The 18332-nt window shown below is 50.7% G+C and overlaps 1 protein-coding gene across 1 annotated transcript in view; it reads left to right on the forward strand.

The window, feature by feature from the left end:
* Nucleotides 1238-18332, forward strand: part of COL23A1 (collagen type XXIII alpha 1 chain) — a 155151-nt gene continuing 138056 nt past the window's right edge. Inside the window, exons 1-2 of the mRNA XM_021410170.1 lie at nt 1238-1503; nt 4859-4928. Of these exons, the coding sequence (XP_021265845.1) occupies nt 1294-1503; nt 4859-4928 (280 nt within the window). The 5' untranslated portion in view covers nt 1238-1293. The remainder of the gene's footprint in view (nt 1504-4858; nt 4929-18332) is intronic.

The raw sequence follows: 18332 nt of genomic DNA on the forward strand, positions 1-18332 counted from the left end.
GTTTCTTGAGAGAATCAGCAAACTGTTCCAGCTTCACCGGAGCCTGGCTTCAGGTTTTGTGCTTGCTGTGTATGTCCCAAAGCTCAGTGAGATTTTAAACTGATGCCTGTTCCTTCGTGTTTTCAGCAGACTTAATTTGCAAGAGGCTCCAGACGTGCCTATCAATTCTGCTGTGGCTGGGAGGAGGCTTTGAAAGCTTATCTTGTGTAAGCAGTGCCACCTCCTGAGCTTGGTGCTCTGCCCCAATCCAGACCCCTTCCTGGGCTGCTCACATCATTGTTTCTTCTCTGCGGGACAGAACTGACTTGGTTTCATCCAGGCCAGCAGAGTGCGGTGGGACCGAGGAGGACAGGGGCGAATCCTCCCAGGCTTCCTTCTGTCCCGCGCATTCCTCAGGTGCAAAGCAGGCACTTGGCTGAGCGTATCAGCATAAGTAATGCAAATCAAAGGCAGATGAGGGGAAAAAAAAAAAGTTTATACGCTGCTCTATCTATAAAACTAACTATAAAACAGCACTATCAAAATTAGAAAGTGAAAGGCGGTGTGCTCGTGCTTAAGGAGTACTTGTCGCTTTTGCTAATTTGTGTTTGCAGAGTACGAGCTCCGAGTCTGGCCAAGTGTTATCTGATGATATTTCAGAGATGAGTCAAGAGCTGGTGTGATGCAATCTGTAACAGAGAAAGCGGCCGTCTGGCCAAGTCTGGAGGTGTTCAATGTTTGTACAGGAGCACAGCTTCTCTTATTTAAAGGCTCCCTTCTAAATAAAAGAACAAAACAAAAAATGAAGGAGGAAGCAGCCCCTCGCGTTCAGCTCTCGCTGGGGCGCGTTGCCGCCGTCCCGCCGCGGGGAGCCCCGCTGGAGGGCGCCAGCTCCGCGTCGGGAGCGGGTGGGAACGGAGCGGGGCCGGCCCGGCCGAGAGGAGCTCCCAGCGCCCCGCTCCACGCACCGCCCGGCCCGGGCTGGGAGCGCTCCCCGCGGGGGGCCGGCGGCGGGCAGGGCAGGGTAGGGCAGGGCAGGGCGGCGGGGGTGGGATCTGCTCCGCGTAATCCCCCCGGGGGGCGGCGGGCCGCTCTCGGAGCATCCCCCGTCCCCGTCCCCCCCCCCGTCCCCGGCGCGGGGAGGGGAGAGCCGCCACCCCCCGCTTCCTCCGTTTAAGACCCGGGCCGGCGGGGAGAGAGCGGAGGTAGAGCGGCCGCTCCGCAGCTGCCGGCCCCATTTCGGCGGCGGGGCGGGCGCTGGATGAGCCGGCGGCGGGAGGCGGCCGGCAGCCGAGCGGGTCCGAGCGCGGCGCGATGAGCGCGGGCGGCAGCGGCTCGGCGGGCACCGCCACCTCCGCGCTCTGCCTGCTCCTCTCGCTCACCGCCGTGGCCGTGTGCCTGCTGCTGGGCGCTAAGACCGCCGAGCTGCAGGGCCGCTTGGCCGCCCTGGAGGAGCGCGGCGCCGCCGGCCCCGGGCCGCTGCTGGACGCGCTGCAGCCCCGCGTGGAGCAGCTCCTGCGCGAGGTGAGTGCCGGCTCGGCTCGGCTCGGCTCGGCTCGGCGCTCCCCGGCGGCCGCCGCCTTCCCCCGCGGCTTTTTCCCTCTCGCTGAACTTTTGTTCCCCTTTTCATCGACCCTTGGAAAGGTTGAATGCGCGAGACCTCGCCGCTTTCCCCCCTCGTTCTATTCACCGGCAAAGGCAGCCCGAGTACCTAGGTGCCGTTTATCTCCGGGCGTAGCGGGCTAGAATTCCCTCGTCTCAAACTCCCGGTCGGGATCCGTGCCTCCGCGTGCTGCGGCGGTGCTGAACTGCGCGGCGGAGCGGAGCAGCGCCCGGCTGCGTCCCCACCTCCCGGCCCCGCGCCCGCCGAAATCACTCGCTATAAACTTTTCTGCGCTGCAAGATCCCTCGTGTTAACGAGCGGTTCTCCGCCCGGTGTCCCCCTCTGTAACCAAACCGCCGGGCGAAGCTGGGCGTGGGGGCACCGCTGGGACACGGCCGCTCCCCGGGTACTCGGTCGCCGTGATGGGTCCCGATCGAGGGGAACGCGAAAAAATGTGTGTGTGTGTGTGTGTGTGTGTGTGTAGGCTCTGAATGCCAGAACAGAGGGGTGCTTGTGCGGCGTAATCACAAAATCTAGTTAACGTCTTTTCTGCAGGCAGGATCCAGCCTGCCGGCCGTGGCCGTGGTTCTGTTCCAATTACGCCAATAAATGTGCTTAGCAATGGGAATGGTTTCTGTGGCACTGCCTAAGATCATGTGCAGCCTCTCGCTGAGTTTTAGTTAAGTGTGGAAAGCTTGTTTTGTACTGGGAGCGCTCAAGTGGAGCTTGTGCAGGGGAAAATAAAGCAAAACCACATAATTGGGCTTCTAATGCAAGAGCGAGCTTGTTGAAACGTTCAGTGTGGCCAAACTTTTGTCAATACCGAAAGCAGATTTTGGGACGGGTAACAGATTCAAGGAATGCGTGGTAGCCATCGCACTGGCTATTAATCACCGTTTGAAACGAGCTTATTCATTTATGATAAAGGTCGAGAACACATCTGTGTCTTGGTCAGATTCCTCTTCGTTACATAAGACTCTCTCGTTGGGCAGCGTCTGCCCTTCTGTGCTCGGGCGTTTCTGGGGAGGGAGGGAATATTTCCATCGCCACAAACATCAGCCGATGCCTGGGGTCCGTTTTGTTGTTCGACTCCGTTCTGGTCCTTCTTTGAAGTTTACCACACTAGTTCAGAAGTGAAACCAAAGCTCCACGTGCTGTCTGTGCACGACCCCTCGTGCTTTGTCACCGCGCACACCGCGTCGCTGCCTGTGCCGCTCCTGGGCTCTGCGAGTGCAGCGTATGGAAGAGCTGTACACGAAGGGCTGCAGACGCAAGGCAAACGTGCTGGTTTCCATTGCTTTGAGTGTCACTTAAATGTTTGGCAAGTGAGAGAGGAGAGGAAATAATAAGGGAAGGGTGAGTGTGTAGTGAAGGGAATGAAAGCCAGTTTGGACAGCTAAAGTCAAACGTCTGGCCTCGTGATGGGCACCCATCTGACGGCACAGAGATGCCTGGTTTGGGGTCGCAGGACCTTGGCTTTCCCCTGGGTGTTCTTTCAGCCCTGCAGGGTCCTGGGCTGATGCCTGCGAAATCTTTCCAGCAGTGCATCCGAGCCTGGTGGCATCTCCACTGCTTCCACGGCAAAAGCCCGAATTCGGAGCGCGTTGCGTTTGAGCTGGAGTGAAAAAGTTAACGCGAGGATGAGAGGAGTGTCCAGTTGTTGTAAACAAAGCCGGACCGTTTTGTTCACAAAGGATTCATTGTCTGCAGTAGGCAGAGAGTGTCCAGATTAATCAGCTTCATGACGAGAACAATTCAATGGGAGAACAGAGGACTCCTTCCAGCATCCAGGACAGGACAGGCTCTCCCCTGGTGTTCCCAGCGGTGCCTCCAGAATGAAAGAATGGCAGAGCTGCTTCTCTTTTCCTCGAGCACCTTTGTCATCCAAGTAATTGAAAACGTATAAAATGCGAGTGATGCTCTGTAAGGTTCTAAGCGGATGTCACACAAGTCTCTTTAGATCACTTTTTTTTGCCACTTTTTCTCAAGCAAAGCGTGTGTGCTGCTGTCGCAGCTGCGCCGTTCTGCTGTTCGTGCTTCCCTTAGGACAGCTTCTCTGTCAGGTGCTGTGAAACCACATGGATGCTTTCAGGACCTTTCTGCATCACATCCAAGCAGCTTGAAAAGAATCCATAGGATTTCAACGGCAGAGAAAACTATTTAATCCCCAGAATAAAGGACCAGAACGTAACTCTCAGGTAGCTGATTTCCTGAATGGTCCGCAGTCATCAAATATTTGAGCACGGGCTTGGTCATCAGCTGCATAAAATTCAAGCCCGAGCACCCCAAACTCCATAAGAACATGAGTTTTGTCTCTTGTATGTGTCGGAGTACAGACTCCAGTTGTCAGATCGCTGTTTCTCTCCTGGTAAATGCTTTGGGTGAGTCAGAGGATTCCCAAAGGACTTGGAGAGTGATGGTTCTGGGCGAAGAGTAATTGCCCCACTCTTGCAGGGCTGCCCCAACCATGAGCGCCGTGCCTGAGCTCACATAACTTACCTGTCATCGGGGCTCATTAACCCCAGCTTGGCACTGCCCTAAATGCAGGCACAAATGTTTTGGTGGGCTTAGAGAGCAGTCAGAACGTGCTCACATCTGTCTGCAGTATGCCACTTGGGCACTGCTTTGGTTTTGGGAATTTGCACGTGTTTTAGTAGTCCCACCGATCACTTCTTCACCTTAAAACAGTAATGTGTTGCTCTTCGGGTGGACCTGGGGGGTGTGAGCATCCCAGTGTCTGCCCCTCATCCCCTCACCCCTCTCCTAAAGAGAACCATAGTGCTTCATGTAGCACAAGTGCAAAACCAGCAGCATCAGGTGGCATCTGTTGCGTGAGCATCCCCTGCTAGGTGACCTGCAGAGCTGTGCTCGGTTGCAGAGCAGTGTTTGCATTGCTTTGCCCTTGGCCAACAGAGCAGCACGGGGCTCTCTGCAGTGCTGCTCCTGCCACCAAATGCACTGCTAAACCTCAGCACGGGACTTACTAATATCTAACCTGGGACTGAGAACTGTCCCATGCATGGGCACGAATCCAGCCCGTGGGGCTTGGCCCAAGTGACTTTGGGGTTTGCAGAATGAGGGTCCTTGCTTGAAACGTTCAGTGTTTTGTGTGCTGCTCTATGCATTGTCTTGAAAAGCTGAACACAGCAGGGTGGAACCATCGCCTCTCCCTCGAAGGAAGTGCGCTGGATGCTTGGGCTGTTGGTATGCACGCACAGTGTGCGCTGAGATAGAATGTGTTTGCTAAATGGCTGTTTTCATTCCTTCTCCAAACAGAAGCTGGGTGAAGGACTCGCCAGGCTGCGGACGGCGAGAGAGGCTCCATCAGACTGCATGTGCCCGCCAGGTAGGTGCAGAGGGATTGGCGTGATGCTCAGCTCCTCTTCTCTTTTCAATATTCACCTATACCACGTAAAAAGTGCTGAAAAACATTTTTCCAAGCTGAAGCACTGCCTCGTGTTGGGGGCTGTTGGCTTCTTCCACCGCCTCGCTTTGGCCTGCGTACGGATCAAGGAGTTTGAGGTTTGGACAAAGCGACCCAGGGCTGTAAGAACAGCAGAGTGAACAGCATTGCTCCGTTGTGAGCTCCGGGTGTTGGGCCCAAACAATTTAGAAGTAGTAAGAAAATCACTGCGGCTGAATGGAAGTGTGATAATTAAAAGCTGCAGCCTCTCTGCTATTAGGAGGGAGTGATGACTCCGGCACTGCCTTGCTGTATGAAAGCTGTCGCTGATTGTTTAAATTTCCTCCCAGAGTTTAATGAACTTCTTAAACTGTCAAAACTTCCTGTTCTGCTGTGGAAGTGCATGCTCCTTGGAAACAATAAACAGCTTAGATTCGTTTGTAAAGGAATCTCATTTATAGCAAGACTCAGTGAGCGCTCTGCTGTCACAATGACGGCATGAATGAGTCCGGGCCGAGGCACTTCCAACCTCCTCTGTTGTTTTTTCCCCGCAGGAGTAGTGAAAGATGGGTGAAAGATGTGCAGTGCTTTGGTGATTGGGAATGCAGGGGCCTGTTACAAAGCCCCGTGAGCAGCAGATCGTTCAGCTCTGCTTTTAATGAGAAAACCCACCCTGAATGTTACACGCAGGAGCACTGCAGGCAAATGTCTGACATTTCCCTGACATCCTGGATACTAATCCCGGCAGGATGCTCAGCATTCGTCCATGGTCACAGCACAAAAAAGATGTGTGTTGTTGGTTGGTTGGTTGGTTGGTTTCCCCCCGTAAGATGACATGTAGTGGCCTCAGAAATATTTCAGCAGTGCTTCTCTGCAGCGTCAGGTGGAAGGCTGCGGGCATCCCGTGTGCCTCGCTGCCTTGGAAGCCAACCAGGTCGGCGGAGGCACACAACAGGGCTGCCTTCAGCTCTCTGGAGACTGATGGACAAATTGATTTCCTGCCCTCTGAAGCACAGCCCCTTGGCTCTGTGGGCTGCGGCTTGCTGGGCCCATGCAGCGGGGGCACTGCTGGTGTGATTAAGTGGTCAAGGGGCTTTTCCTTTGCTCTTCAGAAAGCAATTGAGATTTAAGAGCTCCTTTGTTGCCAGGAAGGTCCCGATTCTGTTCTGGGTCACTGGGCTTGCTGGTCAAGAGATGGGGGAAGAGAGGCGGGGGAAGGCTTTCCCCCGTGCTGCTGAATTGCTCGTTACAGTCATTAGCAACGAATGCCCAGGTAATTGGTGAGCCGAGTGCTTGTCTGCTGGGCAGAGTGCTGGGTTGGCCGTGGCTGCTCCTGGGCCCCTCCGCTCCGGAGCGAGAGCTGCGCTGAGGTGGGGACGTGCTGTGGAGCTGTCCTGAAGCCTTACGGCTATTTTGGACCAAATCCAAGCAAACCTGACACACGATGCTTTTTTTCCGTGCCAAATTGCAAACTAACAGCGCGGCCTCAGCCTCAGCTCGCCTGTCCCACAGGAGGATCCAGCAACCCCACGACTGGAAGCTGGCCCCGCAGCCATGGCAGCCGCTGCCTCTTCCAGGATGAGCAGCACTCACAGAGCCGCACAGCCCCGAGCTCCCCTGTGCTCTGGGTTCGTTTTGGAGAAGACTCTATTAGGGGGTTTTGTTGTTTCTTTGTGGGCTGGATGGGTGCTGAGGTGCCGGGGCTGGCGGCCAGCAGAGGGGGCCCGGCCGTTTCGTCAGGGCCACAGAGAAATCCCGATCCTAAAATATTACAGTAATAGGGAAAGAGCTTAAAAAACTGCTGCCACATCTCTGATGTTCAGGATGCTCAGGAAGGTCTCTGTGCTTTCTCTCAGCGCCTGCGTTTGTGGGGTTTCATGGGGATGTGTGGAGATTTTTCTGCTTTATTTATTCAACAAAAGCAGCGTGGGATGTGGGAGGGGGAACTTTGTGTCAGTTTTGCTTCTTCATCGTTTGGGAATGTATGGGATGAGGAGTGGAAAGAATACACTCATGGGTGTCCTGAGGGGGCAGTGTTGGGCGCAGAGGGGACCCTGCTGCAGTGAGGAGAGGGGTGATGATGTTGACCCCACTGTGGTGAGCAGCGGGGTGGTGGTGGCCCAGTAATGGTGAGGGTTGGGGTGGTGGTGGTGGCAGGTTGGGGTGGTGGTGGTGGCAGCCCAGTAATGATGAGGGTTGGGGTTGTGGTGGTGGTGGTGGTGGTGGCCCAGCAGTGGTGAGGGTTGGGGTGGTGGAGGTGATGGCACGGCTGTGCTGAGAAGTGAAGCCTTTCAGTTTTCAGCGCTTCCAGCTATTTTGGGGTCTGCAGCCGTTGCGTGCTGCCGGTGCTGGCCAGGCTGAGGACAGGCTGTCCCCACATGTTGGCTCGCCGCACAGCAGCAGCTCAGTCTTTTTATTGTTGTCATGCGCTGAGCCAGGCCTGGTGTGCTGTGCAGAGACGCCCTGTCGCTTTGCACTCAGCCTCTCCCCCTGGATGGGGTCCTCACATCGCCTTCCCCATAAGATTCCACTCAGCAGGTGCAGGAGCATTTGTTTCCGTGGCATGCAGGACAGCCTTCAGCTGAGGAGCAATTGGAGGTGAGCTAAGGAAGGCTAAAACTTGGAGCTTGCAGACACCTTGCTCACAGCTGTGTGCCTGCTGTGGCCGCGTGCCTTTTTGTTTAGCTGTAGCTCCTGAGGCTTTGTGCTCAGCATTGCTGAGGAGCCCAAACTCTGATTTCCTGGCTGCTGGGAGATGCATATCCCCGTCTTCATCTTGAATTCATGATGAGAGGCTATCATATGCCTTTGAACGTATGTACATATTACAAAGCAGTGTTAAATATTCAGTGTGGTAATCTGATGTTCCAGTTAATATGTGACAAATACTTCCCAATCACAGCTTGGCAGCACGAGGGCTGAGTGGTGCTTCAGCCTGCGGGACAGTGCGGGGCAATTCCAACCACATGTTCTGGGGGAGCCGATCAATTAAAATCCTCCGTACCTCTGCATTCTCAGCAATGCCAGAGGCTCTCTTGCTGCACTTCTTTTAAAATATATTTTTAATATTTTTATATATTTATTTTTATACCTTTAAGCACGTGGATGGGCTTTTCTATCTTGCTGGGAACATCTGCTCTGTGGTTCCCAGCAGCTTGAAATATCTGCCTCATTTTTACTGCTGTACATGTTGTCTTCAAGTGTCACTTGCTATCTGTCTTCTCCCTACTTTGTCTCCCCAGGTAATTAGCACAACAGAATTTCCCTAATTGCTGGAGATCAAGGAGGAGAGGGCTCTGTTTGCTTTGCAGCCCTGACAAATGGCAGATGTTTTCCAGCAGGCCAAATGCAATACACTGAGCTCCAGTGCGGGTTCTTTGTTTCGTACTCGTGCGTGATAGAAGCTCTCTGCTATTTCTGTTTCTACGACTGGGTCTGCAATTCTGCATTTGCAAGTCATGATTCTTTCACAGTGGTTATGTAGATGTAGACAATTATCAAATGAAAGTGTTTCTTTTTGAAATTAGCGGTGATCTCTGTCTTTCCGAGTTGCGTTGCATCTACTGAGCTTAAGAGTCTGAAGTACTCATGACTGTAACCTCAAGACATGGTTTTCTACCCACTGAGGTCATTCAAATGCAGTATTTTTCTGTAGTTTCTTTAATTTAGAATGAGACAAAGGTCTTCTGAATGTCTTCAAGGTCGACAGTGTTTCTGAATCCTCCCAACCTCAGTTTTTATGGGATCCTTGTTCCATTCCATACTGTGCCAGTCACTTTCTTTCATCAGGGTTTGGTTCCTTGGTTTGACTTTACCCACAGGAGACCAGGACGCTATAATCACAGTAGTAATATAAAAAGGATTTTCTTGCACTAAACAACAGTCAGAATTCTTTCCTGCGTAGAAAAACCCGTGCCAGGATTTTTAAAAATTACCCAGAAACCATGCATTAAAGCATCCACGTGATGAGGAACAACTGGGTGGGAAGGGCTTTTGACAAAACAGGCCGTAGAAATGCAGGCACTCGGTTTCTAATCAATACGATTGCAAATCTCACCCCTTCAAAATACAATCCCATCTCAGCAGCTCTTGGAATAAAGGCCCTCTGCTGTGCATCTCTTTGAGCATAAAAGCTGCTGCCAGCTATGTTCCTTCGCCTCCTTCCTGGCGACCATTCCCCTGTCCCTTTTGGGTATTCGTGGAAGGCCCCGAGGACATCTGGAGCTGTGTCTGTGCACCACGTGTGCGGGGATGCCTGCTGCCCAAGGCTGCCTGGGGCGGGCACCACCGCCCTAAGGCTTTGCAAGAGGTTCCCAAAATGCAGCTGCAGATTTGAGTTTGGCAGTTTGAGGTCTGCGCTCAAACCAGAGTCCCTAGCTTGCTTGTGAATAGGAGAAAAGCTGCCCTCAGAACCCATCAGAACAGTGCCCTCCCGGATCGGGAGCTGTGTGAGCCGGCGGTGACATGTAGTGTCCCCCTGAGGTGGCATTCAGTGCTGGATGTGGCGGGGACATTCCAAGGCAGGAAATAATGATGCCAGTGTTACTCGCAGAGCTGGCGGCACCTCTGTCCTGGAGCCAGAGACACGAGCTGAAAGGCAGTCTGCTTCCTTGCTGGAACCGCTGCCACGGGGTGAGGGGCCAGAGCCATCTCCCAGCATCCAATCTGGTGATGTTTGACGCAGATTTGGTGTTGGAGCACTGAGGCTCAGAGCAGTGCACCAGGAACTGGCCCTTTCACAGCAACATTTGTCTGGCGACCGCTTCAGCGAAAATTAATTAAAAATGGTGACATCAATGGGAGAAAGCTTTGAAAATTTATTTTCTCTAAGTCTGCCAAAGTTATTTTGAGTGTAATGAAAACTACAAAAATAAACCTGATGACCGTATCCTTTAGGAGAAGCTCTGTGTAACTGTATCTTTGTCTTGACATATGAAGTCATTTATCTAGATGTGGTATTTTTGCTGCCAGCCCCGGCAGTGCTGCCTGTCTGGAGGGGAGGCACTGAGGCACCTTGGTTCAGTGCTCATGGACCAACTCACCTGGGAGCTCCCCATCAGCTGCCGGCTGTTTCCTTCTCTTTCTTGGTCAAATAATGGATGACTGTCACCAATCTGGCTCTACAGAACTGATGATTGAAAAGAGCCTGGCTTGGCGTGGTACCGGGCTCTATCTTCACGCTGTCCCATTGAAATGGTAATGCCACCATTTTCTATCCATCCTCTGTGCAACAGGATGGGAACATGTTCCAAACCCAGTGTGCTTTGTGTTGATGTTATCTTTCATGCAGTGTCAATAGAAGCGGGTTTTAGCACAGAGGTAATTTTTGGATATTGATGTATTCTTGCAGGACCAGAAACGTTGCACAGTGCTGCTTACTTGCTCCTGTTTTATTGCTGGAAGACACAGTCACTTGTTTTTTTCTTTTTAGGGGCAATAGGTGCGGTGCAGTTTAGATTCCACATGTATCTTCAGCACTCCTGTCATTCTGATAAAGGCCAGTTGAGTCCTGGGGAGTCAACCCCAAAGGGATAAATCTATCAGTAGATTTTGGGCTGTTTTACAGATTTCTGGTCAAGAGAGTCCTTTTCAGTTCTTATAAGAGTTTCCTTAAGATGAAATAAACTGAACTCTGAACTCTGGCACCTAAATAGCATGCTATCATGTCACCAAATCTGCTCATACCTCATCATGCTTTTATGGGAGGGAGCACTGTAGCTTGTAAGTGAGACCCAAAGCTGGCTGTAGCTGAGAGTTCTAAGAGGATTTTAAACAAGTAATTATGTGGCAACAGTTGTTCACAAAGAAGTGCCACTTGCCCGGCTTAATGTGGATGTGGGTGCAAATCCAAACAAAATCCACACATGGATCACTGCATTTTTCTCTTGCTCCTCTGCCACCAGCACGAGCCAAACACCGCTCATGCCAGCTGGGACCATAAAACTCCAGGTATTAAGTCAGATATAGAAGTGGAAAGAGATCAGGGAACTTTTGTCTTTCTTTCACTTGGAAGATGCAAAGAGGATGAGGGGGAAAACCAGTAAATATGACGAATAAATTCTTGTAAACATTTGTATAAAACATTTGTATAAAAGAGATGGAAACAGAGCTGTTTCTGTTGGGCTTCTGCTGTGTGATGCTTGGTTTGATGCTTGTGCTTCCCCCCAGTTGCATTTCTGATTCTGCAGAAAAACCATCTTTCATCCCCAAATCAACGGTGGCAGATTTCTATCAAAACACTCTCACCCCAGCACCTCCTGGCATGAGAAACAGACCTTCGGTTGTTGGGGTTGCTTGTCTGTGCTACGTTGGGTCAAACCCATTGGAGAGCTCGCTCGTTTTATGACTGCCCCATCCTTTTGCTCTCATTCATGAGACTCCTGGGAAGTCGGCTTGAGTTATGCCAGCAGAATGGAGCAACGAGGCAGGATTTTCTTTTGCCGAAGGGTTTCTTAGCTGAAACTGCATTAATTAAAGCGTGGGGGAATTTTACAGCATGAAGATTGTACTTCTGTCAGTCTTGAGTAGCTGCTGAGCTCAGTGCATCCCAGCCTGAATCCAGAGGGGTGGCAGAGACTTGGTGGCTCTGGATGGCCAGGGTTGGTGCTGTGCCATGTAGGAACCCAGTGCTGCAGTGACCTTGCCATGTGTGTGCATGGTGGTGTCTGAGTGATGGGTCCTCGTGGTAACGCTGCATGGAGAAGCAGCACGAGGAGACAGTCAGGTGCTGGTCTTTTTTTAATTGCACCTGTCTTGCCGTGGTAACCTAGACAGTAAAAAGGATGGATTTCTTTCTGCTTTTCTAAATCTGACCCAAGAGGCAACAATTCTCATCATTTCCCAGCTGTGACCACACTGTAATCCCAGAATTTGTACATCCAGCCCTGGGGGAGGTGAGTGTCTCTTTGGGCTGCGTCGGGTGCAAGCATTTGTATTAATATAGCTCTGCAGGTTGCAATCACATGGTTTAGTGATCTAATTAAACCTCCACCTGTTCTGTGTTTATCACCGTCAGTCTTTGTTTTATCACGCGACAGAGGATAGGCTGGTGCTGAGATACTCCTGAACACTAGGACTTGGCAGCCTGTGCAAACACAGTGTGCTTCTTTGGTTTCATCCCTGCAGCAGATGGATTGAGCTCACTGCCTTTTGTACGAGCAAGCCAAACAGCTACTGAAAGTTAAGGCGGTGGCATTGTCACTGCCCACTCAGTGTGTGCTGCCGTGCTTCTTTTACAGTGACATGGTGGGACAAGAAGGATTACAAAACACACGTGTGAGATGAATTGAGGGCAGACAGGGGACTCATGGAGGGCACTTAGGAGATCCTGTTGCAGTTTTAAATGTTGATGCCAGAAGCCCACCTTCTTCTACAAGTTGAAGGGGGGGAGGTATCAGTGAAAGACATGCTCATCTTTTAGGAATTTCTGTGGCCATACTGAATCTTGGTTAGGGTAGAGATTCAGAGCTGTGTTGGTTGTACTTATTTCAAGTTTCTGGCACTGTTTAAATCTGGACTATTTATTTATTTAAGTCATTAAGAGACCTTGGCTTCTGCTGAACTGCATCTGACTTTATGGTTCAGTTTTGAAAAATGACTTCAATCATGACCAGACTTGGATGCCAAGAGAAGCTCATCTTTGCCTCAGAAAGGCTGTGTAATACAAATTAACTTTTTACTCCCTATGAGAGCCACCCAAGGCCGAAGGGTGGGCATCAGACACAAACCAGCTGCTGCTCCGTTGGTCTATGGTGTGGGAAGCCACCCACACGCTTTGCCTTTGGGGAGAATCATTGCAGCAATGAGCCCTGCTGTGGGGAAGCTCAGGTTCACAGCTCCTTTCCTTTAACACCTCCCCAAATCCTGCTCAGCTCATCAGGGGGGTCCCATTGGTGTGCATTGGTTGGGACCGTTCATATCAAGACACCTCCTGTGGAGGACTTGGCTCCAGACCCACATGTGATGTTTCCTACGACACTTCAAAGAAATCCCCCTTTTCTCCCTTTGCTTCTGGCCTCTTCATAACATGACTGTGGTCTCCAGCCACGTAAGCAGTGCATGGTGCCCAGCGGCCCTGGGTGGACCTCCTAAGCCCATGCTCTGCACACCATGTACATTGGACCCCTCATGCCCCAGGCTCTTAGGCTGTTTCCCAGCAAGCATGACATGGAGAGGGAAGTATTTACCAAGAAATAGGTTCAGCGGAGTTCCCAACCATCTGTACGCTTGTGGTCAGACTTCTAAAAAAAATAGTAGCGCAGACGAGGTCTATCAGTACAGTACATCTGGAAATATTTCTTTCTGGCTTGAGTTTGTCTGGGTTTTCTCCCTGTTTGGTGATGTCTGAGCAGTCCCTGTTTGTGCTATTCCAGCACGAGGCACGCAGTGCAGAATGATCGAATGGGTTTGTGCCGCTTCAGTGCTAAGAGAGACTGAAGAGTTTGGGTGAGATGTTGAACAGGTTTTTCTTTTCCCCAGCAGATCTGTCTGGAAGATGAGAACAGTTGGTATTGATATGATCCGCCTCATATTTTGGGAAGCTTTGGCAGTAACCACTACCAAATAATGATGCTTCTGGGTCCCTACTGTGCAAACATTTAAATATGTTCAACCATGTTGTGCAGGGTCCCTGTCCAGAGACTAAAGCGCAGTGCCAGTGGGACCTGAGGGTGCGACTGATTGCAATAATGGGTCTTGGTAGGGAGTTGTAAGGAAAGCATGTCCCATTTTTTAAGAGAAAGCCTGGCTCTTGGCTACTGGCAGCTGGAGTTAGCTTGTCTGAAAATAACCGTTGCGTTTTTTTGTTTGTTTTGTTTTGTTTCTTACTGGAGGAGCATAGATGTGAAACATGCTATTGGAAGTGGGCTATGTACTGCTGGCTCCTGTGCCATGGATGCAGGGACTTCTTGGATTCGTTTACTTCTTTAAGGTTTTCTTCCCAAACTTCATGTCCTAAGACAGAGCTTTTTCAGCTTAGTCTTGCAGGGCTTGCAAGAAGATTTGTCCTCAAGATTGGGGTGACTGTGGCCTGGGGGTCTGCCCCTACCTTCATCTCAGGTGTAGTTCCCTTTGGTTATAGTGACACAAGGACACGTTCAGGCCTTTGATAAAAGCCAGGCTTCTCTCCTTGTACACAAGGAAAAAAAAAAAAGAGTAGAGGAGGGGAGGCTGTGTTTTGTTAAAGTAGGCACCTGGGATCTAGCAAGAAGAAAAAAAAAATTTTGTTGAGTTCATGGGAGAATCTGAGGTTAGAAGGACTTCTGCTCCATCTTCCCTGCCCCATCACATCAATGGACATTTCCACCCCTTACCTCTTGGCAATGGAGCCCCACATATCTCTTCAGCCATGTGGTGGTGTTTATAAGCAAGAAGGCCTTTTACACGTACACCATCCCTTGTGTAATTCCGTATATGTATATGTACACACTCACTAGTGCTTGTTAATATAAAGTGTGCAAAACAAAACTCAATCGATGCAGAAGAGCAGGGGAGGATAAGCGCATTCTTTCTCCTTGGTGAATAAGTACCCATCTTCTTTAACAGGGTTTTATTCTCTCTTTTTATTTTTCATTTGTTTGTCTGCTTGTTCGTTTTTTGTTGTTTTGTCTGTTGTTTCTTTGTTTGTTTTGTAGGTCTTATCTCCTCTTTGCTCCAGGTTGGCCCTGATGGATGACTTTGTGACAGGAGCCCCTCCCTGGGGAATATCACTGTGGGGAGCGGGTGGCACTGGGTGGCTCTATTCTGATTTGGTTTGAGCTGGTAATTATGGGTGGTTTGAACAGTTTTGTTGATCTGTGTGACTTTAAAATCGATTTGATGCCTTACTTTGGAATCCTTGACTGCTTATTTGGGATTCCCTGAGGCTGTATCACTGCCACATGTCTTCATGCCCTTATTGCCCTGAATTTCAGCCACTTTACACAATGAGCTCAGTGCCTCTGGCAGAAATCCGACACAGAGTAACTGCATTGAGCTGCAGTGTCAAGCCTGGCACAGGTTCCCCGAGGACTTTGGCTTTTGCCACCAAATGTTGAAGACGTTAGCTTTTCCCGGGCTATAAAACTGCATGCAGTCACAGAGGGAAACACACATTGAAGCTGTGTCATTTGGGATCCCAAATCCCATTTCGTAGCATCGTCACATGAAGGAGTGCTTTATTCTTTAGCTGCTGCCCTGTTGCCTGATGTGCTGGCAGCCCCAGCGGGGAGTGCCGGACCTCTAAATGCCTCACAGCATCCTTGTCAGGGCTAAATAATAAGAAACACTTGGTGGACTTAAAAACTTGCTTATGCCGAAGCTTTAAATCTTTAAAAGTCCGAAAGCATGTTTAAAATTGATGAGATCACAACATTTGTTCTCTCAGCTGTACAGCTCACAATCCCTTTCCATGGTGAGAAGAGCAGCGCTGACCCCAGCAGGGGAAGCTGCAGGGGCTGCAGTGGCTCTGCAGGGGCTGGGGCTCATGGCTCACAGCGTTGATCCTGCATTGCTAGATTGTTCCCTCACACCCCCCTTCACATCCCCTCTGCCCCCAGGAGCGACCTCCAAACTGCTGCTTCCCTTCCTAAGAAGGCTAGAAAGACATTAGGGGATTGATTTCTCTTTCCTCTGAATATCTCAGGGAAGGTAGGTAGAAAAGCAGTACAGCTGCTCTCCCTTTTCCTATAGCAAGGAGCAAGCTGCTTACCCCCTTCTCTGCACACAGGTGGCCACTATGCAACATTAATGAGTACTGCTCTCACCTGCTTTCACCAGTAACTGTCCACAGCTGATGAGCTGCCCTCATCCCAGTGGTGTCTGGGGGCTCTCATTGCCCTTCTGGCAGTCCACACTGGTGGTTGTCCTGGGAAGAAATGTGTTCACCCTGAGCAGCCATGGGGCTTTTCACCCCTGGACTGGACAGGGCTTGAGGTTCCCAGGAGGTCGGGATGTGTCTCTGTGGTGAGTCTTGTGGCATTTACTATTTCTCTCAGCAAAGTGAGAATTTATGTGCATTTGTGTCAATGTTTGTTGAGGCTGCCTTTCTGCCCGAGGGTGGGAGTTAAAAGTTTGAAAATATCTGGATTCCTTCATCCCCTCTTAGAATACGTGATGGGGGATTAGGGTGTCCTGGAGTGAAACTCATCATGAGCAGGAGGGGAAACAGAAGCGTGTGTCTACTCGGTTGCGTGTGTAGTTGAGCACGTGTAAGGTCTGGTCCGTGGGTGGCTGTGGAAGCAGCCTGCCTGAGTTCTGTCCTTTTTGTTGCTGATGCTGAAGGCTGGAGCAAGGTGCTGTGCGCCCTGTTTGTGGGGGAATGCGGTGCCCTGCCCCATAGGGGCTTTTGGCCTGGCTATCCACACAAGCGTGCTGTTTTTAAGTTCTTCCTCTGTGGAGCTCGAGGTTTGTTTGCTGCAGATCATGCTGCAGTTAGTGAACAAATACGTACCTCCAGGAGAAGCCCTTTGGAGGAGGGTGAAGTGGCCCAGCTCCAAGAGTGCTTCTGAGGGGTCTCCACCTTCCCAGCTGGGTCTGTTAATGCTTTGCTTGTGTGAAGTACTGCCTTCTGTCTGAACGAACTGCAGAGCTGCCGTGTGTTCCCTCAGCCTTCTGAGCAAGTGTGTTCACCTATCGCTCAGCTGCTTTGTGCGGGGAGAAGTGGTTGGAGCCTTTGGGAAAGGCTGAGCTGGCTGCTCCCTGCAGATGCTGGGGGGAGCCTTCTTCCTATTCCTTCTGCCCAGGCTTCCATGTCATGGCTGAGAGGAGCAATGGACTTGAGCTCGGCCATTGGCTGTGGTGAAACAACAAAAAGGAGTTGGGGGAAAATAACATATGGAGGAGTGGGGCCTTACTTCAGAAAGCTGGCTTTTGAAGTGAGGAGTTTTTCTGTGCAGGAGGAGAAGTTAGCAATAAAGCTGGTTGGTTTCTGTCTGTGGCAGATATTCCCGCTCAGCGATGTGTGCATCCTACTGTCCATGTGTTGTTTTGGTTTTGTTATGTTTGCTTGTTTTTTTGTTTGTTTGTGCACAGAGCCTTTACAGTGAGGCAGAACAAACCCTTTTGTATGAAGGAAGCGTTGGCTTGGGATGGGTGCTGCAGAATGCAGTGGGGCAGGGGAGCAAACCCCGGATCTGGAAAGGGGCCTTGCTCTGTGAAGCACAGTGACAGCTGATTGCAATTTGCCACTCCTCGGTGTTGATGAAGCTCTAGCTGGTGGCCGTTTGTGGGGCTGGAGGCAGGCATGGAGGTGGTGCTGAGCCCGTGTGCAGCTGGTGCCAAGCTGCTTTCAGACCCTTATGCTTGGAAGAAGTCTGCAAAGCCTGTCTTGGTGTAAAACAGGGCCCTGGGTTTAAGCCATTAATCTCTTCTGCTTGGGTTGTATGCTTGCCAAGGGAAAACAAGCGGGGCCAGCTGAAGTACGGTTCTCAGCTGATCAAGGCCATTTACTGAAGCTGTTTCCATGCAAATTAGGACAAAGTGATGGGGCCTGCGGTCGATACAGCCATCAGCACCTGTGACATTGACTAATATCGCACGCTAAAGGCAATTTGTCTTTTTCAGATAGCTTTAAGTGCAAAAGCTGGAAGCAGCAAGAGAAGGGGACGGAGTGGCTGGGCCCAGCCTCAGGACAGAGGGTTTGACTCCTTCTCCTGGCTGCCAGCGTGTTGAAGGGGAGCCAGGAATGCTGCAGGCTGTGAAATGGTTTTGTTTCGCTTCATCAGGTTTGTGCAGCCAAGTCCTAATCGAGGCTGTCATTCCCAGGGAGGGAAAATGTGAAGTCCATGTTCTGAAGACCTCTGTGTGACTATTGCAAGGAAGGGGTCCTTCCCCGGGGTTTTAAACGAGCTGCATGTTTGTTTGTGTTTTCTTTTAAAGTCAGAGATAATTTTTTATATATATATATATGCACATGTGTATATTTAAGCTGCACAAATTGATTTGCTGGCTGGAACCATAAATGGTTCAGCTGAACTGAAGCTTCCTAGTGCCAGGCATTGCATGCAGCTCCAATCAGCTGGAGAGCTGCAGCCAAAATCTGCTTTTTTTCCAGCTCATCTAGGTAAAAATTCATCAAAGATGTGCATGTCCCACTGTCTGGATCTTTATTTAGGGCTTGGTCTAGTTGTATAAACATCACTAATATGTTATCACTTAAGCCTCTCCTTTCTGTTCACATGTGGCTCTTCAGCTCTTGTCTATAAATCACGGTGCCTAGCAAGCTGAAGTTTTTTGTTTGCAGATATTTTGGGTTGGAGAAGCTCTCTTGGTTTGCTTGTCTTCCAAACCAGTTTATGTATCTTGACATGCCATTTCCTTCGTGGTCTTCCCACCCTCTCAAAATAGGTTTGCATATGAATATTCAAAACG

This window comes from Numida meleagris, chromosome 12 (assembly GCF_002078875.1).
Source record: "Numida meleagris isolate 19003 breed g44 Domestic line chromosome 12, NumMel1.0, whole genome shotgun sequence".
NCBI lineage: Eukaryota > Metazoa > Chordata > Aves > Galliformes > Numididae > Numida > Numida meleagris.